Raw genomic sequence first — 23,464 nt, 5'->3', positions numbered from 1 at the left:
TGATGAACGCTGTTTGAAGATTGCTTCTGAAGAAGACTATTATAGTTCGGGATCTGTCCTCTGTAATATAATAATTGTTTTTGATTTGCGAGATAGACGATGATTCTTCGAACTTGAAAAAATTATCGATATGCAGAGGCTCGAATTTAATCATAATATCAGATTTAAATGGTTCTCTGCGAAGAGAAAACTAATCAGTTAATAAATTACGTATATTTATATTTTATTACGTCCATATCTGTTCAGTGAATCGAAATACGCATTTAAGAAACTTTCAGTCGATGAAATTATTTTATATTTCTTTAGCCTTGCATATGAATAATGGAAATCTTAGAAATAAACCTTACCTAAATTAAGGTGTCAATAAAGCAAACAAATATATAATCAAGTTAAGACAAACCAGAACAATGTTTAATAATGCACACAAATTAAGGCAAGTTAAATTTTGTGTATAAAAATATTTTAATATGTATTAATGCGATATTAAAAGTCCAAAGTAATTCTAATTCAAGAATTGAATACCCATCGAAATCTTTCTGAATTGATGTTAACTGCTCGGTGACTGCCTTCAAAATAATTTGTTGCAAGTCTGGTCTTTGTTTCTTCAAACTTGGAAGAATTATCGATATTTAGAAACTCGGATTGTTTTTCCACAATTAGATTTAGATTGGATTGTGAAAGTTCCCTGCGAAAAAAACACCGATCTGTTGACAACATAACAATATACACTAATATACATTTATATATTATTACGTCTATATCTATTCTGTGAACCGAATGATGAATTTGAGAAATTTTTAGTTAAAGCATTTGTTTGCTATTTAAAATCTTTGACAAAAGTTTTCCACGGCAGTCGTCTTCTCTGTGTACTACTCTCAATATAAGATAGATAATTTTTATTTTCCGAAACAAATAGATTAAAAATCTGCGATGATATTAATGAATATTAATTATGATCGTTAAAAATTGATAATTTTTATTAAGCTAAGATGGTAGATAAAAGAAACCGCAATGAAATTAATTACTACTACTGCTTCTTCTAAAATTATAAACATTATAGAAATTCCTAGAAGCTCAGCTTTTATAACTTCATCGGATCAACACGCACCTGACATGCGTCTAAATAATATTGTTTTATGATTTGATTCTTTAGATTTCATCAAATGCATATTTATAATTATTCAGGCTATTCTCATACATAATGATTGATATTTATATATCTCACTGATATCTCTATTTGCAAGGTTTTTCTTTAAAGCATTCATTGTTCATTTACAACACCAAACAAATTCTTTTTTAGAAATGATTTGAAAGTTGGAAAACTTTCACTACTGTCGAAAATTATGATTTCCGGAGAAGTTGTTTTTGGAAATCATTTACTTCGTACACAAAGAAAACGGCTGCCGTAAAGAAGTTTTGTCGAAGATTTTAAATAGAAAAGAAGAATAATGTAGAGGATTTTGAGTTAGCTTTTTCTAAAAATAAATTAAAAGTCAATATATTAGGAAACCTCTTCCCAATGATTTTGTCCTTGATATATGTTGTTAAGTTTTTTAATACGTAACATTCAAAAGATGTTAGCCATCGCTTGTTGGTTATTAAAAAATTATTAACAATTAAAAAGAAACAAGTATTAATTTAAAAGTCAATGTAGGTGGAAAAGAGCTTCTACCTCTTTCCCTACACTACCATCTCAAGAAATTTAACTCTAATTCAAACCTAATTTTTATTTTAAAAAACCGAAATTAATAAAAGAAAATAAAAAATTGAAAAAAAACAGTCCATCTGAAACCATAGAATAATAGACCTCATTTTGCCGTGAAAACAGAGATGGTGCGGAACTCGCTTCGCGTGGAAAGTTGAAAACCTATGTGAAACTGTATAATAATAAATCTCGTTTCGCACTAAAAACAAGGATTAAAGTTCCCTTCGCTTGATGTAAAAGTTGAAAACCGTACTCATCGATTTTATTATCGTGGGCTCACGTGGAATTATTACTTTCTACGCAAAGCAAGATTTATCTTTATATGAAATCAGTTTTGTAAAAATAATTAAATTTGAGTAAGGTATGAGTTTTCTTAAGGCAAGAGCGCAGCGGAAAAGTCTCTTCTGCCCGTTTATCTAAATATACAATTTACTTACTAAGACACAATACTTAATATATAATTAATGCAATATACAATTTACTTAATATACAATTTGTATACAATTATAATAATATAAAATTTATGCGCAGAGAAATTCAAGTTTATTGCGCTAGAATGATAAATATAGAGGAGACGGTGATAACATTTTTTACTTCGGGTATAATCGTTTCTACAAAAGTTATATAAATTTTCAGCTTTTTAAATTTTTGTTTATTTTGAGCCTCTTTATACAAAAAATCATGTTTAATCAATGACCATTAAAAAAAAAATAAAATGTACTTATGTAATTTCATATATCTCAACTCGGATGCGATTTAGAACATTATATATCTATATCATTTTTGGGTAATTATACACAATAACGGATTACCTCCCAATGTCAATGATCTTGACTTATATTATGAAGGTCATGACCATGAGTAAGGTTCTGAAAATTTTAGCCGGTGCTTGTTGTTTATTATAAAGTTATTAACAAAAAATGTATAATAAACCATATATAATTTTCGAACACCTCAAAAGAATTTCAAGCTTACAAAAACATATGGACACAATTGTCCATGCTTTCGTATTATATTGTTTTATTGTACCGCTGAAAATAATAAATCGTCTTTGTTTACTTTTGTTACTGAAATTTTACTTTTATGTTCGTGACATTTTTTGTAAGATTGAAATTCTTTTGAGGACAATAATGAATCGTACTTTCAATGGATTTAATTTAAATGTGATACATTGAATGCGTGGATGGGCAGGGGCAGAGCTTCTCCCCCTGCACCCCCGCGCCACAAAAAAACTAACTCATCAACCCAATTTGTATCTGAAGTATATGAGATTTGGCTTCATAATACTAGGTTGAGTTGGGTTAGTTTTTTTGTGGAGTGGAGGTGTAGGAGGAGGGGCTCCGCCCCTGTAAAGTCATTATACATTGTTAAATATTACTTCACTTTCGACAAGAACGAAAAATTACATCTCATTTTTCAAACTTTTTTTGTTAATAAACAATGAGCACCGGCTAAAATCTTGATAATATATGTCAAAGTTATTGACATCGGGAGGTGGTCCGTTATTCTGTATAATTACTCATTTTTGTTTGATTTGAGAACCCTTATGCAAAAAACAGTATCATCTTTTGTACAAAAATGCTAATTTCCCTTTTTAGTAAATATAATAATTCTGTTTGATTTTATGAAAAATAACATATTTTTACCCCTTTTCTTTTTCGTAACAAACACCATCAGATTTATCTCAGAAAAATTGTACGACATAAATATTGTAATGGCCTCAAATACCGCTGATTGGTTATCTAACAAATTCTGAATTATTTCCGAGACAAATATATATTTCCCATTATATATAAACTCTTGATTTATTCGTCCGCTGACATAAATTTTGCCATGTTCATAGTAACTTAGATCTCCAGTTTTTAGCCAATGTATATTTTTCTCTGCACAAATTAGATTGCCTAAAATGCATTTAATTATGGATAATTTGGACAATTTAAAAGATTATAATTATATATAATTATATATATATATATATATATATATATATATATATATAAAAAGAAGAAAAAAAGAAAAGATCATTATTAAAAACATTAACTATCTACCATCGTACGTTACAAATTCGTTAACCTTGGGAATCGTCATGTACGGAGAACTACAATAGATCTCACCATTTACTTTTAGAGCCAATGGCTAAAGAATATGGAGAGCAAATTTTTAACGTTGCTACCGACATAACCACAGGACTTGTCTTTCTCAAAGTGTCGCTCATAAGCAATTATATACCAAACCTGTTTCAGTAATATCTGTAAAAATTAATCAATTATAAATATTACATAGCTATTATTATTCGTGGAATATAATTATAGACAGCATATACTGTATAAATTAATAATTAAATTAAATGATATTTTGAAGAGTATTTAGTAATCTTTGAAATCTAGAAAGAAGTTTTTGATTGACAGGTGAATATGATCTATACACGATTGTTCGCAAAGAAGAAATATCATATTTTTCAAAGGCATCTGAATTAATCAGTTGGATGCACAAAGTAGTTTCAAAAAACGCCCATGTTATCTGCAATAAATACATAATGGAATATTTCATATTTTATACATAATATATTTCATACTTGATATATATATTATAAAAATTTAAATATCTATATATTACTTGGAACTGTTGTATTAGTTTGCGTGCTATTTCTGTGTTAAATTTTAACGGTAAAAAAATGGCGTCTTTTCGATCTAATGTTATATACACTTCTTCACGCTTCTATCATTAATCTGGATGAAGTAGTTTATTAAATGTAAAACAAATGACAAATTTTAGATTCATTTAACAATTTAGATTAAAACTGCCATTAAATAGAAATTTGAATATAGAATGTTTTTATTACAAAATTATAAAATTTATGTTCTGTTCTGCTGTGAATTCCGTTTATTACATTATATTGTATTTTTAATACTATATTTTTCTGAAATATTTTTGTTTGAAACAATTTCAAAGCAGCTCGACATAAAAAAGATAGGAGATACTAAAAGATAAGAGATACTAAAAGATAAGAAATGGCTGCATTTCGTAATTCACTGCCAGCACTGAAAATTTATAATATATTATTATAATATAATTTTAACCATAAATTTCCAATACAGTCAATTTCATAACACAATATAAAAATATAATATAGAGATAAAAATATAAAACAAAGGCGTCTTGCTGCCGCTGAAAATATTGTCATTATTAATCTCTAATATTTTCTCCTATGAAAAAAATATTTCTATAAAACAGACAAACAATCGCTTTTAATTATTAATCGTCTAGAGTTAATTTTACCATAAAATTCATACAGAAGAAAGAATAGTTCTATGTGATTATCATAAAGATAATTGTCAAAATAGAGACTCCGTCTTTTTTTTCTTATTTATGAATAATAATGAAAATTTGTCGTCTTCTTACACATGATAAAATTCACGTATGTAGTATGATTTTTCATTTTTCGGTTTTATTCTGAAAGCTTATTTGCTCTTTGATTCCAATATCAGACTTCTGCGTCTTAATAATAAAATATTTATTTTAATACTTGAAAAATTCTTTAGAAACAAGCTACATCAAAATTAAGTTTAGTTTTTACTGTATAATTGCAAAGTTTTTGTTGACCCGAAATTTTTTTAAGAAAATGAAAAATTTGTTTTGTTTCTGAAATTTTTAATAAGATTCAAGTGAATTGACAAAGTGTTTAGAAACATATCTCGTATGTAATTTGTGAAAATTATAGTTTAGCATTATACTTACTATTGCAAGTCATTACATCTTTGTTCGTAAATTCTGATGTCTGCTTCAGTATTTGCCAACTCAAGCTTGCACTTTGTAAGATTCTTAATGAAATTGTCATCCTTGTAGAAATAAAAGTACATGGATGTGACGTAAAGACTTTTCTTTGTGAAACATAAATGCTATTTTGAACGAAATAAAATGCATTGGACAAAGAGCGGCAATTAGAACAAAAGCAATTATGCATCAATTCTGCGCAAAAATTTACATAATTTATAACTCACAGCCAGCGATCTGCACGATGTGTATAATAATATATACTATATATAATTTTCAAGAAATTTATTATAAAAAATATTTTGCATAATTATTCAAGTATAACAACTGCTGCTAATTACAAAAAATATAACATCAATAAAGTCAATAATTTTCTCTTTATAAGTAACATAAAATAACGTGACACATATACATATAATGTTTTCCAAAATTATCGAAAATGACGTGAGATTACATTACCTTGGACGAATTCGTGCAATATTATTTTGTTCATAATCTAGTGTATGATAATATATACAATATACATTGTATTCACTATGCAAATGTTGTATTTCATTTTCCACAAAATCATTCCATTATACTATATACGATACAATCGTCGATCTGTTGAAACGAGTTGACGAACGCAGACGATTTAAAACATTTTCTTTATTTAAATTATAATAATGTGCAATATTAATAATTAATAACTAATAATAATAATAACAAATGAGTCTGAAAAAATTTTTACCTTACAACTATTTCATATATCCAGCTTATGAAACTTTGCGTTTTATCAGAGTAATAATCAACATGCAATAGTCAAACGTTAGTGTAACAGCGTTTAATTGTGTCTTTTCGATTATTCTTGTTCACTTTTTCTCGTTGTATTATCACTTATATCACGTACAATTAGAATTCACCGCGCGTCACATTAAGAGTTCGTTCTCACTGATCGATACTTGAACAGAAAATATCGATATCATACCAGATTTTAACAAAGTAGTAAACATCACAGATACTGTTTTCGTTAGTTTCACATTTCACCAAAGTCAAAGTCACCGACACGTTTTCCGATCAGTATGATTTTGTCAGTTATAGCTTGAGTAGATTGCGTGTTTGCTCCAAGATTCCAAACTCGTGGTGTTTGCAAAATCGAAAATTACGATTCTTAACGACATAATTTCGTACGTGTTACATCTTCTGTAAGTAAAACGAAGAAAAGCATACAGTTGCATTTCAAAAGAAAAATAGTGAAAATAATAAAGCATGAGAAGTATGAAAAAAGCAGATTTTATAAAACTTTTGATTAAATTATATTTTTAAGGCAATTTATTTCAAGATTATTAATAGAGATAAAAATCGATGTTTTAGCAGATTTTTCAAGATGTAATTTTTTCATTAGTAATACCTTTGAAATGCAGAACGTAACAATTATTACCAAAACATTATTTCAAATGTTTAGGGAATAACGTTTAAAAACAAAATTAAAAATTTGGTGTTTATATTGCGTTTTTAAATCTTTGAGTTAAAAACACATTTATTGCTTTGTTCGAGTTTGTTCATCGATCTTAGAATACATAGACGTAGAAATATATAAATAAAAACAAAAAGATATTAAAATTCAAACAAAGACAAAGAGAGACTACAGGTAAATCGGATTACAGTATGTTTTCTTATTTTATATGCACATTATACAGTGTGAGTCACAGTAATGTATTTATACATATTTTTACGAATATATTTAATAATATAAATACATTTCAGAATAGTCATCTTTTATCGCTTAAATCACTAACCCTTTATGAAAAGCGCGGATCATGTATTCAAAGGTCGACGGATTTGTCTTAACACGGTTACATATTTAATTTTACTGACATTTTCTAATTTACAAGATTTTTCACTAAAGACTGAATTATTTATTTACAAGAATAAATGTCATAGACGTAGTGAAATATAAACGTAAGTGTAATTTAATACGTTATTAATTGATCGATTTTGTATTTAGGGAATTATTTAAATTTTATAATATGGACAAGTCAGATGAAAAAGCATCGTCTCCCTCCAAAGAGAGAACGACTACTCCTGTAGATCCCAAATTGCAACATTCGTCTTCGGAGACAACCACCGAGCAGTGTTCATTAAGTCAAATAGATTCCGACGGGTAATAAAAATCTTGAATTATAATCATTTTGATATCGCAAAGTACACAATATTAAAATTTAAAATTTTCTTCAACGAAATTTTATTTGTTTACCTTCATGTTCTTTAATAAATCAGGTGTTATTAAGAATTATTAAGAATTGTTTGAAACAACACTGTATATACGTGTATTATTTTCTTGTATAATTAAAATGTTTTATATAATTAAAAATTATAATTTATGAGTAAATATATTTTTGCGTTCTTTACTTTGCTCTGATTTGTCTTAACGTAATTATACATTTATTTGTTTTACCGACATCTCAATTTGCAAGTTTTTTTTCTAAAGTTATTAGTCATTTGTAAAAGTAAAGAAATATCAAATTTATTTGAAAGTTTTTCAATTGCATATTCCGATTTACAGATGTGGACGTTCTAAAATCTAAACTTATGTCAGTGTAACTTGTTATTATTAACTAGTCGGTTTTCTCCTTGCAGAGCACCTTTTAAATCTGATAATGTGGAAAAGCTGGCGTCCGAGCCTTCAAATATTGATATTTTTTCCAGGTCTAATGAATCATTATCACCTCCCAAACCGAAAACTTCCACTACTCTGGATTTCGAAATTCAACTTCCTTCTTTGGAGACAATCGTCGAAGAGGTTGCTCCCAGTCCAGTAGAATATGTTAGGTATTAAATTCTTAGATTAAAATTACTTCCAACCCATTATTGCATAGTACACGATACAATATTTAGTACATACTTCTAATCACAAAATTTTACTTGCTTGCTTTTTAATTTGTGTGAATTATTAAGAATTGTTTTGATTCTGTATATGCGCGTATTATTTTCTCGTAAAAATTATAAGTTATAATTTGCGAGTAAACATATTTTTTTGTCTTTGCTTTGTCTTAACATAATTATACATTTATTTGTTTTACCGACATCTCAATTTGCAAGTTTTTTTTCTAAAGTTATTAGTCATTTGTAAAAGTAAAGAAATATCAAATTTATTTGAAAGTTTTTCAATTGCATGTTCCGATTTACAGATGTGGACGTTCTAAAATCTGAACTTATGTCGGTGTAACTTGTTATTATTAACTAGTCGATTTTCTCCTTTCAGAGCACCTTTTAAATCTGATAATGTGGAAAAGCTGTCATCCGAGCCTTCAAATATTAATATTTTTTCTAGGTCTAATAAATCATTATCACCTCCCAAACCGAAAACTTCTACTACTCTGGATTTCGAAATTCAACTTCCTTCTTTGGAGACAATCGTCGAAGAGGTTGCTCCCAGTCCAGTAGAATATGTTAGGTATTAAATTCTTAGATTAAAATTACTTCCAACCCAATATTGCATAATACACGATACAATATTTAGTACATACTTCTAATCACAAAATTTTACTTGCTTGCTTTTTAATTTGTGTGAATTATTAAGAATTGTTTTGATACTGTATATGCACGTATTATTTTCTCGTAAAAATTATAAGTTATAATTTGCAAGTAAACATATTTTTGCGTTCTTTGCTTTGTTCTGATTTGTCTTAACGTAATTATACATTTATTTGTTTTACCGACATCTCAATTTGCAAGTTTTTTTTCTAAAGTTATTAGTCATTTGTAAAAGTAAAGAAATATCAAATTTATTTGAAAGTTTTTCAATTGCATATTCCGATTTACAGATGTGGACGTTCTAAAATCTAAACTTATGTCAGTGTAACTTGTTATTATTAACTAGTCGGTTTTCTCCTTGCAGAGCATCTTTTAAATCTAATAATGTGGAAAAGCTGTCGTCCGAGCCTTCAAATATTGATATTTTTTTCAGGTCTAATGAATCATTATCATCTCCCAAACCGAAAACTTCTACTACTCTGGATTTCGAAATTCAACTTCCTTCTTTGGAGACAATCGCCGAAGAGGTTGCTCCCAGTCCAGTAGAATATGTTAGGTATTAAATTCTTAGATTAAAATTACTTCCAACCTAATATTGCATAGTACACGATACAATATTTAGTACATACTTTTAGTCACAAAATTTTACTTGCTTGCTTTCTAATTTGTGTGAATTATTAAGAATTATTTTTACTAACACTGTATGTGCGTATATCATTTTTTTCTATAATTATAATTTACGAATAAACTTATTTTTGTGTTTATTACTTTGTTCTGATTTGTCTTAACGTAATTATACATTTATTTGTTTTACTAACATCTCAATTTAAAAGGTTTTTCTCTAAACCTTTTAAATTATTTATTATTTATTTGTAAGACTGATCAAATAGCAAATAAATGCATAATAGGAAAATTTCTTAAATGCGTGTACCAATTTGTAGAACAGATATAGACGTAATAAAATATAAGTGTATATCCGTGTAATTTGTTATCAACAGATTGATTTTTTTTACAGAGAGCTTTCTGAATCCGATATCGTAGTAAAGCAGCACGTGCCTTTGACTATTGATAATTCTAAGTTTGAAAAATTATTATCTCAGGCCATAAAAGAGCAGAAAACGTATTCTTTAACGCCAGAACTACAACAGTTTCTTTTAGAGGCAAGCGATCAGTCATTAAATGAGATAAATTTCAATAGGTATTAAATTCTTTAATTGAAAGTACTTTAATATCGCATTAGTATGATATTTAAATTTAATATTTTTATACATAACCTAACTTGCTTGTCCTTTAATTATGTGCATTATTAAGCATTGTTTAGAAATAATACTGTATATGCGTGCATTTATTTTGTGTAATTAAAAATTATAACTTGCTAGTAATCATAAATTTTATTTATTGCTTTGTTTTGGTTTGTTTTAATACATTTATATTTTCATTTGTTTTACTAACATCTGAATTTGCAAGATATTTCTCTAAGGTTTTATTAATCATTTGCAAAACTAAACAAATATCAAATAAATTCGCAGAACAAACATCCACTGAAAGTTTTTCGAATGCTTTTTGATGGGCAGAACAAATATGGACATAATAAAATATAAGCGTATGTTCATGTAACTTGCTATGTCATTAACTTATCAATTTTCAACGCAGAGAACTTTATAAATTCGTCATTGTGGATCCTGAACTGCCACATTCTTCTTCGGAAACATATTCAAATTAAATTTTTAAAAGAAAAAAAGTTTATAAATATAACTACATATTAAATTGTAGGATTAGAATTACTTTACAAATTTAACAATATACATCTATGTATATACTATATGATTTTATACATATTTCTTTAAAGTTGCCTGTCTTTATGTGAATTATTATTAAGCATTGTTTATATAAAATAATACTGCATATGCGTGTATCATTTTCTTATTTAATTAACAGTTGGAATTTGTAAACATATTTGTACGTTTATTGCATTGTTCTGTGTTGGTCTTTTAATGTCTTTATTATTCATTTATAAGATTAAACAAATATCAAATAAAGTCATTGATTAAGAGTTTCTTGTAAACTATAACGTATATCAGTGTTACTTGTTATTAATTTATCAGTTTTCTCTTCGCAGAAATTTTTGTGAACGTCTCAGTCATATCATGGAAGAGCAACCTAATACTTCGAGAAGAACAAATACTCTTGGATTATTACCACTGGATCCTGAACAGCAGCTTTGTCTTTTGAAAATATTTGAGCAGTTGTCATCAAGTCATAGAAATTTGTATGTATATTAAATTCGTAAATTAGAATTACTTCAAACTTAATATCGCATAAAAGTATAATATATAGATATTATAATTTAATGTTTTTATGAACAAAATTTTGCTTGTCTTTACATTTTTTAATAATTCGGGATTTTGAAGAGTTGTTTAGAATAATACTGTATGCGCGAATTATTTTTGGCATAAATTAAAATTATAATTTTCGATTAAACATATTTTTGCAATTAAAATAATTTTTATCTTACGTTGAATTATTTGAGATAAGAATGCAAAAACAAAATTTTAAATAAATAATTGTATTTGCATTTATTATTATTATCAACAATAAAATTTAGAAATATTTTTAATAGCAATTATAAAATATGAGTTTTATCTTTGTTTAAAATAAGGCAACAATTCAAAGACTAACACGTGCGATTAATTGAAAAAGATAAGATACCACATATTATTAAGCAAGCTTTTTTTTATTTAAAAAAAATAGGTTCCAGGCATTTTTAGACTATGCATTATGCCTAGAAGCTGCCATATCAAATTCTCCATTTAAAATCGAATCATACATGTCTGTTCCTGAATCGTATGTGGAATTGTCTTCAACGGAATCATCCACAGAAGCATCATCGGGACGATCGGATGTTACTATAATTAATTCGCCAGCTAAATCAATATCTGACCTCAACTTAAAACCTCAACACAAAAAACCGGAAGACTTTGACCCTACAGAAGAAATTACTATGGAATATTTGAGCAAATATGCATACTACTTTTTATTAATATTATTTCTTATTCTGCTTATGTTATATTATCAACTTATTTTTATTTACATGCGTCTGAATGATGAGCACTGACACAGCTGCATCTGCCACTGTCAAATTGAAAAATGTGGTCACGATGAAGCCATACGAGTCTTGATCGAATATCTTCAGCGAGATACACCTCTTTCAAAAGTAGTAGCTCTCATCGGTGTTACAAGCGTCGATACACCATACAATAAATTATAAAAAAAAAAGATTTCTCAGAATTAGCAGCAATGATTTTTCATCTAAACATCAGAAATTCTTTATCTGGGAGCATGTAAGAATAGAACGTCCTACAGACGTCATAATTTTTGTAAAAATGTGTCAAAAAGCATATGGTAATCAGCCGGTAATTATAATGGCCGTTTTTAAAGTTGAAGATATTTATGACAAACCATTGCGTAATATTGACCTAAACCAAACTGTAGAGATAATCAAAGAGATTTTTATTCAAACTTGTGATTGCAACCAATAAAGATTACATATAAAATTATTTTTTAGGAGATGAGACGGCTAAAATTATTGTATTATGTCTGACGTTATAATATTCAGTTAATATGTAAATTTTAATTTGTAGTTATTCTCAATTGTAACATAATGGAATAATTTTAGAACTACAAATAATTAAAGGTATTTGTTAGGCTTTATAATATGTTGAATTAAATTTGTGCGCTCTTTAATTAGATTATCTATTCATTATTTTTTTAGCTTTTTTGATCTTGAAAAATAATTTTAATAATTAACAGAAAAGAATAAAATACTTTTAATTTTGTATTGAAAGACATATGTTTGTATATAATTTAGGAATGATTCATTAATGTGAACATGTGATGATATTTTCGTGTATATATTATTTTCGGATTGTATTAAAAACGACCGGTGTTTTTTGTAGGAGATGATGTGAAATGTTTAGTCCAGCGTACGTTTGACAAAACACGTAATCAGCGTGGTATTATGCACGATTAAACAAATTCACATTGATTATAGGACTTCTGACATACATAATATCTCGGAATTTGCTAAATTTTATTTTATAATCATATTTGAACAAACGATTTATAACCGATCGCGGTCATTACATTTGGAAAGCGAAAAAACTTTACTCCTGCATTTTGCCAGATATATTTTTTTACACATAACACAGGAAAATCCACCTTTACCCATTATTGACTTAAAGAATTAAAATAAATAATATTGAAAAAAACACACAACATTATTTTCACTAACGATATTTTTTTCAAATTATATATATACAAAAAAAAATAAAAATTAAAAATAATAATAATATTAATTTCTAAAATTTTAATTTGTATGATAATAAAATGTTTCATTGATATTCTTATAAGATAATAAAAAATAATAATTGATAATTATTAATAATAATAATAAATTAAATTAAAAATTAGTTACAAATATAAGAAAAGACAAAATTAATATTAGATTAAATTTCAATGATATTTTAAGGTATAATCAAACTGAAAAATTATTAATAATCTAGCAAAAGAATTCATGTGATTTATGTAAATATTATGTATACCGTGTATACATTTTCAACAATTAATCAAGACAAAAATATATGTCTAGATATATTTTTACTTTGGAAGAAATGCATTTAATAAAAGTAATACAAGAAAAAATTGTCTTATCTCGCTTTTCAAAAAAAAAAATCCTATTTTTCTTATTTTTTCAAATAGCAATTGTCACAATCGTAACTGTCATAAAAGTATTTTAGGCTGAGATTCATGAGAGCCAATGAACGACGAAAACAGCTTTTGTCACCCTTTCTTCAAGAGCCCCTTGTAGTAAAAACGCATGCTTCCTCTGTCTTTTTGGGTTTTTTGGGCAGTAATCGGGGATACAAAATAACGACAACCATTATCGGGCGATCAGTTACACAACTACGTAATAAATTGCATTGAGTGAAATTTATATAGTCTTGGTCGGTGATTGAAGAAAAAGGGGCAGTTCTTTGTTAAGCAAGAAAAGAGAGCGGTTGTTAGCGAAAAAAGAGCGATTAGAGAATTGTATTGCCCTGATTACCTCCATCCACCGCTGTCTTTCATCTCCTACGTATAGCACAAGCATCCTCTTCAAAAAAACCTACATGAAGATACTGTCTCCGATCCTTATTTTCCTCAACAATTATTGACATCAAGCTGTAAATCTTCTGGAAGTGAATCTGCCTTCAAATTAAATTCACGGCAAATTCAGCAATTATCTGGCGGAGTGATTCAAACAGAATCCAGAAATGCCAAAAACGAAGAAGTGAAATTTATCTGACGCTTTAATGACTCGTAAGTAGAGTTATAACACGATATCATCCCCGTCTAAAAATCTTTTTATAGTCGTTGATTAAATGTCAACATGAAAAAACTTCCGTCTCGGTATAATCTGCACGCGAGATAAGAAGTATAGATGAAAGAGATCGGAGAAACATAGGTGTTATTCTTTATCCGTCGAAGAGAACGAATAAACGGAGGATTAATAACACGAAAGAAGGAGCAAGAATTATTGATTTGGATGGATCGCGGGTGGGGGAATGTTTCCGTGTAGGTACATGATATAACATGAAATAGAAGTATAAAAGATATATAAAATAAAAAGCGCGTATAAATTGTATATACGTCCATAATGGATTCGTCAGAAATATACACGCAAATTTCATTAAAAAATAAATATTTCTTTTTATTGTTGCAACATATATTTCTATTCGAGCTACTTTGCAATATTGCGTCGTGTCACAGCAGAATTTATTATTTGTGCAAAAAGCTATTCGTTGAACCTGTTTTCTCCATCATCGCTTGATAATCGACGTTTTGCACCGAGCATTTTTATTTTTCCTTTCATTTTTTTAAGATTAAGGCTTTTTGTTCGACCTACAATCCGGACGTGTTCGTGGTGGTGTACTCGGTAGTGTGGACAGAAGCAGCTTTAAAGGCGCCGGAGAGACTACTCTATTTGTCGAAGCACGATTACATGGCTACTCGCGATGTAATTTTAGTTGGCAATAAGATTGATCTCGAAAGAAAACGAGAAGTTTCATCGGTGGGTATAGATGGGTGAGTATAGATGAATTTTCGTGTGCAAATTTTCCAACGCAATTACAATTCGCGAACTGTTTCAATCAAGTCCCGAGAGAGATACGAGTCAATCAAATTTTTAGTTACAGGAAAGTCTTCATTATAGTGAGCGCCAAAAAACGAAGGATATTTTTGTATTATATTTTTTGCGCTAAATTAATTTTAATAAAAATTTCTTATCAATTTTATATCGTTGTTAATAAAAATCTCTTATCGATTATTTTGAAAATATACACTGCACGTAAAATCTTGTGAAAAAACAATACAGTAACTATACGCAGTACGGTATTATTAACTGACTGTTTAAAAATTATTTTGATTAGAATAATCTGAAGACAAAAACGACCTATAAATGTAAATTATATGAAACTATTAAAAATATTAATCTATTGTGTACAAAATGACAAAAGCTTTTGATAAAAATTTTGCCAGAAAGAATGGGCAATTTTTAATCAAACGGGTATTTTTTCAAATAATAGTAGATAAATAATCGGCAAAGAGAATAATAGCTGTACAACAATTGACCTTTTTCATTTCAGATTACCGAAATAATTCCCGAGACAGTTTGATAATGACGTGGCATGTCGCAAGACATATAGTTTCTACATTACTATTTTTTAATAAAATTTTATGTCAAGTCATTTTCAAAACGTGCAGAATTAATAAATCGATAAGACATTTCTAAAATGTTATCTCATTAAGAAAAATATACTTTCTTATTGGCTGTTCCACTTTATACAATCACAAGATTCTTAATATATTAATATACGGATTAAGATTAATGAAATAAATAACAAAGAATATTTAACAAGAATCTGATCAAATTTTGTAAAAATAAATCGCGATATAAAAAAGATACATAGTAAGGATTTGTAAAAATTTCAGACACACATTTGAGCTCTTGATTCCTGCCGACAGAGTCGGTCGCCGTCTGGCGGACAGCTACAGTGCAAATTCATCGAGACCTCTACAGACTTTGCGCTCCAGGTCGACGAGCTGTTAGTCGGAATTCTAGCGCAGATAAAACTGAATCCCGAACGAAAAAATGGGCAAAAAAATTGTATAAACTCTCTCACTTTACAATTTAATTTTAAAAAGCGAAAAACTAATAGTTGCGAAAATCTTTTAACGCTTTAAATTTTATGAATATTGTCGTTCTTTCTGATTGTACAATTTTAATTTTATAATTTTAGATTCTTTACAAATAATACTGATATATTGCGAAAGCAAACGGAAAATAATCTTCAATTTTAATAGTACAATTATGTTTTACATCTTTTCAATTTAACGGATGCCCGGATATAATTTTTAGCTGATTTCATAAACGACACATGCTCTTCTCATTCGAAAAAGAAAAACAAGAAAGAGGAACAGTATACGAGAACTTGCACGAGGAAGAACTTGAAGACCGAGTTCATCATCATTCACACGTAAACAGCAAATAACACATACTTTTCATAAAGAAACATATTGTTATGTACGCGCACAAAAACTAACAACAAATAAAAAGAAATAAATAGAATATAAATAAATAATATTTCTATAAAAAAATTCAGAAATTACATTTATTAAAATTATGTATGTAAATGTTGATACAACTGAAATAATTTACATATTCAAATTATTACCTTATTTATCAGTCGCAGCATCAACATCAACAAGTTTTACGCATATAATAATTATCGTTACAAATTAAAAATAAAAAAATTCGATAGATATATATATGTATATGTATACATATATATAGTATATTAAATCCGCATTTTAAGAAAATTTATACTCTAGCATCAAAATTGTGCTATACATATATGTATTTATATAAAACAGTATTTATTGAAACAAATACTCTTCTTTTATAATTTAATTATGAAAATAATAAATTTGTAGATTTTTTTGTATTTACAAAATTTGATACACTATAATTTTTTTATTAACATGTACTCAACAAAAAAACATTCCGAGCTACATAACAAATAATTTTTTTATACAGTAGAAAAGCATATCTTATCTATAAATCAAACAAATACTGTGTGTTCATGTGTGATAATGTTATTTTATAATTTTGTAAATAAAAAAAAAAAAAAACAAAACAGTCGCGAACGACTATTTAATTGTACAAGAAAGACCGATGATAACAACGTAGCGCAGCATAAAGCTTAATGTTTAAGCATTACGAAGGTTTACACATATCTAATGACCGTGGTCGCTTACAAATCATTTGTCGATCATGATTTTAAAATAAAATTTAGCAAGTCCGAGATATCACGACATATCGAGAGTCCTAATTAATGTGTATTCTTTTCTAAATGTTATTAAAATTTTCTTTGGGATTGAAAGCTAAAGAGATAGTAAACTCACGATCTAATGGAAACACAAGTCGAAATATTTATAAAATGTTTTTATTTATTTGTAGTTCTAAAATTATTGCAACATGTTACAATTGATTGATTGATGTATACAAAAATATGTATATTGTTTAATCGGATATTGTTATATCAGAGTACAATAATTTTAACAGTCCAGTTTCTTTAAGCAATTATGTAATAATTATTCTACATTTATGTATAATTTTTATTTTCTAACAACCATAGGTTTTCGTACAATTGGTATTATTTCTTATCAAACGTCGTTTAATATAATTGATATAATCTTGAGTGTATGTTAGTCTGGTAATTTCAGCCATATATATTTTATAATTTTATTCTCAATATGCACTCAACAGAAAAAAATTCTGAGCTGCAGAAGAAATTATTTTTTTATACAGTAGAAAAACATATCTTATCTATAAATCAAACAAATACTCTGTGTTTATGTGTGATAATGTTATTTGTATAATATTATTATATGTAAAAAAAAAGGAAAACAAAACAATCGCGAACGACTTTTTAATTGCATAAAAACGACCGATGATAACAACATAGCGCAGCGTAAAGCTTAATGTTTAAGCATTACGTGACATTACGAAGGTTTATACATATATGTAATGACCGCGATCACTTATAAATCGTTTGTCCAAATATGATTTTAAAATAAAATTTTGCAAGTTCGAGATATTACGTATATGGGGAGTCCTAATTAATGTGAATTTGGTTATTCGTGCGTAACACGACGCTGATTACGTGTTTTGTCAAACGTACGCTGAAGTAAACACATTGCACATTATCTCCTACAAAAAACACCCGTCGTTTTTAGTACAATTCAAAAGTAATATAAATACGAAAATTTCATCACGTTTACATTAATGAATCATGATAAAAATTATATACAAACATATGGCTTTTAATACAAGATTAAAACTATTTTATTCTTTTCTATTAATTATTAAAATTATTTTTCAAGATCAAGAAGCTAAAGAAATAATGAATAGATAATCTAATTAAAGAGCCCACAAATTTAATTCAACATATTATAAAGCCTAACAAATACTTTTAATTATTTATAGTTTTAAAATTATTCCATTATGTTACAATTGAGAATAACTACAAAATAAAATTCACATTTTAACCGAATATTGTTACGTCAGACATAATATAATAATTTTAGCCCTCTCGTTTCCTAAAAAATAATTTTATACATATATAATCTTTATTGGTTGCAATCGTAAACTTGTTTGCAATAAGTATTATCTTCTATCAAATGTCGTTTAATATTGTCGATCTCATCTTGAGAAACCGTTTTTCTGATATTTTTCGCCATACTTTTAATGCGTATTTCTAAAGTATCCTCGCTCAGAAATTCGTAAGAAATAATTTTAACATGAATATTTGCTTGAATTAAATGCTTGAATAAAAGTGTCTTTGACTATCTCTATAGTTTGGTTTAGGTCAATATTACGCGATTCTTCATAAATCTCTTCAATTTTAAAAACAGCCATTATAGTTATCGGCTGATTGTCATATGCTTCTTGACACATTTTTACAAAATTTATGACGTCTGTAGAACGTTCGGCTCTTACATACTCCCAGATAAAGAATTTCTGATGCAAATATGAAAAACAATTGCTGCTTCTTCTGCGAAATTTTTAATTCATAATTTTTTTATAGTTTATTGTGTGTGGTGTGTCGACGCGCTACTACTTTTAAAAGAGGTGTATCTCGCTGAAGATATTCGATCAAGACTCGTACGGTTTCATCGTGACCAAATATCTCTTTTTTCAATTCGACAACGGCAGATGCAACTGTGTCAATATGCTCATTATTCAAATGCATGTAAACAAAAATAAGTTGGTAATATAACAGAACATAAACAGAAATAGAAATAATATTAATGACATTATAAGAAGTACTACGCAACATTTGCTCAAACAACATTCCGTATTAGGAATTTCTTCTGTAGGGTCAAAGTCTTTCGGTTTTTTGTGTTGAAGCTTACACTCATTTATCACAGGAGATAAATTTTTTTCTGTGTCATGAGAGTCTCTCGATTTACGATATACTAATTTTCTTTCTTTTCGCTTGTAGAGATAAAATTGTGAATTTTCCTGGATATTAGTTCCATACAAATTTCTTGCGAAGATTGAGGTTGTAAGTTAAGGTCAAATATTGATTTAGCTGGTGAACGGATTACAATAGCATCTGATCATTCCGATGTGGATGATTTAGTTGTAGACGGTTCAGGAGTAGTCACGTCTGATAGGATTTTAACTGGAGAATTTGCGGCAGCTTCTAGGCATGATACATAGCTTAAAACTTCCTCGGCTCTATTTTTTAAAACAAAAAAAAGCTTGCTTAATGATATGTGGTATCTTATCTTTTTTAATTAATCGCATGTGTCAGTCTTTGAATCGTTGCGTTATGTAAAACAAAGACAGGATTCATATTTTTTAATCGCTATTAAAAATATTTCTAAATATTATTGTCAATGATAATAATAAATGCAAATACAATTATTTATTTAAAATTTTATAAACCTTCTTTGATCCTTCTAAATAAAGACTATATAAATAAATTTAAAAAAGAATTTAAATATTTTGTTTTACAACCATTGGTTTTCAAGAAATTGACGCATTTAGAAAAATCACACATAAAAATGATTCACTTACAGTACTGTAAGGGTTAATTATACGTACTGAAAAATGACGCGCACATACCAGTGTTACTCTAAACAATTCTTAATAATTCACACAAATTAAATTAAAAGACAAACAAGTTAAATTTTATGAAATATGTATTAAATTTTAATATCGTACCTTATGCGTGTTAAATTTGAAGTAATTTTAATTTTAGAATTTAATATCTAATATGTTTATATTTAGTACAGGATTTTGTTGAAAGTGGCTTGACTTGTTGATTGAGTGTTTCCGAATGAGATTGTAGCAAATCGGGATCTACAATAGTAGTCGTTTTCGGTTTGGGAGGCGACAATATTTCCTCGGAAGAGTTATCGATATTTGGAGGCTCGGACTGCTTTTCCTCATCATCAGATTTATAAAGTTCCCTGTGAAAAGACCCGATCATTTAATAACATAATAAGTTACACTGACATACATTTATATTTTATAATGTTCACATCTGTAAATCAAAGTACGCATTCGACAATTCAATGGATGAATTTATTTGATATTTATGAACTTCCGCAAATGATTAATAAAAATTCTCTCAGAGAAAAACCTTGCAAATTGATACAAATGAAATAAATAAATATATAATTGCATTAAGACAAACCAGAACAAACCAATAAACGCAAAAATAAGTTTATTCGTAAATTATAATTATACAAGAAAATGATATGCGCACATACAGTGTTAGTATAAATAATTCATACAAATTAAAACGCAAGCAAGTAAAATTTTGTGACTAGGAGTATATACTAAATATTATATCGTGTACTATGCAATATTGGGTTGGAAGTAATTTTAATTTAAGAATTTAATACCTAATATATTCTACTGCACTGGCAGCAACCTCTTCAGTGACTATCTCCAAAGAAGAAAGTGATAGAAATTCGAAATCTAGAGTAGTAGAAGTTTCCGATTTGTCAGGCGACAATGCTTCCTCAGACTTGAGAGAATTGTTGCGCTCGGTTTCCGGTTTGTCAAGCGACAATGATTTCTCAGACTCGGAAGAATTGTTGGTATGCAGATGCTCAGTTTGCTTTTCCATAATATCGGAATTAGAAGGTTGCCTGCAAAAAAAAAGCCGGCCAATTAATAACATAATAAATTGTACTAATATATTTATACTCTACTACGTCCATATGTGATTGGAATATGTATTCAAGAAACTTTTATTCGAAAAATTTATTTGATATTTGTTTAATCTAGTAAATAAATAATGAAAACCTTGGAGAAAAATTTTGCATATTAAGATATCATTAAATAACTATATCGCGTTAATAGAAAAAAACAAAGAACGCAAAAATATATTTACTCATAAATTATAATTTTTAATTATATAAAACATTTTAATTATACAAGAAAATAATACACGTATATACAGTGTTGTTTCAAACAATTTTTAATAATTCTTAATAATTCACCTGATTTATTAAACAACATGAAGGTAAACAAATAAAATTTTGTTAAAGAAAATTTTAAATTTTAATATTGTGTACTTTGCGATATCAAAATGATTATAAATCAAAATTTTTATTACCCGTCGGAATCTATCTGACTTAATGAACACTGCTCGGTGGTTGTCTCCGAAGACGAATGTTGCAATTTGGGATCCACAGGAGTAGTCGTTCTCTCTTTGGAGGGAGACGATGCTTTTTCATCTGACTTGTCCATATTATAAAATTTAAATAATTCCCTAAATACAAAATCGATCAATTAATAACGTAATAAATTACACTGACATACGTTTATATTTTACTACATCTATGACATTTATTCTTGTAAATGAATAATTAAGTCTTTAGTGAAAAATCTTGTAAATTAAAATGTCAGTAAAATGAAATATTATATGTAACCGTGTTAAGACAAAGCCGTCGACCTTCAAATACATGATCCGCGCTTTTCATAAAAAGTTAGTGATTTAAGCGATAAAAGATGACTATTCTGAAATGTATTTATATTATTAAATATATTTATAAAAATATATATAAATACATTACTGTGACTCACACTGTATAATGTGCATATAAAATAAAAAAACAAACTGTGATCCGATTTACTTGTAGTCTCTCTTTGTCTTTTTTTTAATTTTAACATTCTTTTGTTTTTATTTATATCCTACGTCTATGTATTCGAAGGTCGATGAACAAACTCGAACAAAGCAATAAACGTGTTTTCAACTCAAAGATATGAAAACGCAATATAAACACCAAATTTTTAATTATTTTGTTTTTAAACGTTATTCCCTAAACATTTGAAATGATATTTTGGTAATAATTGTTACGTTTTGCATTTCAAAGGTATTACTAATGAAGAAATTACATCTTGAAAAATCTGCTAAAACATAGATTTTTATCTCTATCAATAATCTTGAAATAAATTGCTTTAAAAATATAATTTAATTAAAAGTTTTAAATCTGCTTTTTTCATACTTCTCATGCTTTATTATCTTCACTATTTTTCTTTTGAAATGCAACTTATGCTTTTCTTTGTTTTACTTACAGAAGATGTAACACGTACGAAATTATGTCGTTAAGAATCGTAACTTTCGACTTTGCAACACCACGAGTTTGGAATCTTGGAGCAAACACGCAATCTAATCAAGCTGTAACTGACAAAATCATACTGATCGGAAAACGTGTCGGTGACTTTGACTTTGATGAAATGTGAAACTAATGAAAACAATATCTGTAATGTTTACTACTTTTTTAAATATTTTTATCAGAGATTCTGCGCTGTCGGAACATGCTGACACACATGTTTGACAATACATATCATCGAATTTACGAACAGTCGAAATTCATTCGTTCTTTCCTCTTCTACAGCAAGTCAGTCTGGTATGATATCGATATTTTCCGTTTAAGTATCGATCAGTGATCCATTTATGCTCATTATAAAATATTTACCAAATGTATATCAGATAAATATTCTTTGTAGTTTTCTTTAAAGTTTGACCCACTTAAATTTTTTTTCAATTTATATTTAATAAATATTCGAATGTACAAAATAAACTTTTAACAAATAATTTTTTTACTTAAACAAGTAAAAAAATAAGTCTTTTATAACTAAAACTGTACATAATTTTATAAAAAAAAAAATAATCATGAATGACTTTTCAATTGTATTAGAACGATCGATGGTAATAACGTAATGCAGCTTAATGTTTAAGCATTAAGTATCATTACGAAAGTTTATACATACGCAATGACCGCGCGGTGATTCGTTTATAAATCGTCGTAAATCCAAATTTAATTACAAAATAAACCTTAAGA

General features: G+C 27.8%; 2 protein-coding genes and 2 long non-coding RNA genes across 8 annotated transcripts; 1 reads left to right on the top strand and 3 right to left on the bottom strand.

The window, feature by feature from the left end:
- Positions 1–7: 7 nt before the first annotated feature.
- Positions 8–3,948, bottom strand: LOC140663927 (uncharacterized). 2 transcript variants are annotated; one of them, XR_012046353.1, is made up of 4 exons: positions 3,754–3,948; positions 3,352–3,606; positions 348–685; positions 8–60 (listed from the first exon to the last, which is right to left on the bottom strand). It is a non-coding gene; the product is annotated as an uncharacterized lncRNA (long non-coding RNA). The 2 variants fall into 2 exon arrangements; XR_012046354.1 differs by having other exon boundaries at positions 523–685.
- A 1,069-nt stretch (positions 3,949–5,017) lies between these two features.
- On the bottom strand, positions 5,018–6,074 carry LOC140663928 (uncharacterized). Its single transcript, XR_012046355.1, has 3 exons — positions 5,939–6,074; positions 5,444–5,674; positions 5,018–5,347 (listed from the first exon to the last, which is right to left on the bottom strand). It is a non-coding gene; the product is annotated as an uncharacterized lncRNA (long non-coding RNA).
- Positions 6,075–6,482: 408 nt separating this feature from the next.
- Positions 6,483–13,295, top strand: LOC140663926 (uncharacterized). Of its 4 annotated transcripts, none has more exons than XM_072888510.1 (8): positions 6,484–6,663; positions 7,467–7,622; positions 8,168–8,290; positions 8,793–8,915; positions 9,429–9,551; positions 10,011–10,193; positions 11,115–11,264; positions 11,747–13,294. In XM_072888510.1, exons 2-8 carry the CDS (start codon positions 7,489–7,491, stop codon positions 12,108–12,110), a joined length of 1,200 nt encoding a protein of 399 aa, XP_072744611.1. In that variant the 5' UTR covers positions 6,484–6,663; positions 7,467–7,488; the 3' UTR covers positions 12,111–13,294. The 4 variants fall into 4 exon arrangements, with proteins under 4 accessions (XP_072744612.1, XP_072744611.1, XP_072744610.1 ...); XM_072888509.1 differs by having other exon boundaries at positions 8,724–8,915; XM_072888511.1 differs by lacking the exon at positions 10,011–10,193 and having other exon boundaries at positions 6,483–6,663; positions 8,724–8,915; positions 11,747–13,295.
- Positions 13,296–17,675: 4,380 nt separating this feature from the next.
- On the bottom strand, positions 17,676–22,852 carry LOC140663404 (uncharacterized). The gene is made up of 5 exons (XM_072887525.1): positions 22,695–22,852; positions 21,733–21,888; positions 21,014–21,262; positions 20,328–20,575; positions 17,676–19,838 (listed from the first exon to the last, which is right to left on the bottom strand). Exons 2-4 carry the CDS (start codon positions 21,864–21,866, stop codon positions 20,368–20,370), a joined length of 591 nt encoding a protein of 196 aa, XP_072743626.1. The 5' UTR covers positions 21,867–21,888; positions 22,695–22,852; the 3' UTR covers positions 17,676–19,838; positions 20,328–20,367.
- Between the last annotated feature and the right edge of the window lie 612 nt (positions 22,853–23,464).

The sequence above is a fragment of the Anoplolepis gracilipes genome, chromosome 3, assembly GCF_047496725.1.
Source record: "Anoplolepis gracilipes chromosome 3, ASM4749672v1, whole genome shotgun sequence".
In the NCBI taxonomy this organism is placed as follows: domain Eukaryota; kingdom Metazoa; phylum Arthropoda; class Insecta; order Hymenoptera; family Formicidae; genus Anoplolepis; species Anoplolepis gracilipes.
Note: the sequence above shows the minus strand (reverse complement) of the source record. Positions and strands in the feature narration are given on the sequence as shown.

Bases quoted from the DNA above. Each gene is read 5' to 3' on its own strand.
- LOC140663404 (XM_072887525.1), bottom strand. From the start codon at position 21,866: ATGGACAAGTCAGATGAAAAAGCATCGTCTCCCTCCAAAGAGAGAACG. The intron at 21,263-21,732 runs GTAATAAAAATT...TTTTTTTTGCAG, and splicing joins AGTCAGATAGATTCCGACGG to GCAACCTTCTAATTCCGATA. The intron at 20,576-21,013 runs GTATTAAATTCT...GTCTTTTCACAG, and splicing joins AGTGCAGTAGAATATATTAG to GGAACTTTATAAATCTGATG.
- LOC140663926 (XM_072888509.1), top strand. From the start codon at position 7,489: ATGGACAAGTCAGATGAAAAAGCATCGTCTCCCTCCAAAGAGAGAACG. The intron at 8,916-9,428 runs GTATTAAATTCT...TATTTTTTTCAG, and splicing joins AGTCCAGTAGAATATGTTAG to GTCTAATGAATCATTATCAT. The intron at 11,265-11,746 runs GTATGTATATTA...TAAAAAAAATAG, and splicing joins TCATCAAGTCATAGAAATTT to GTTCCAGGCATTTTTAGACT.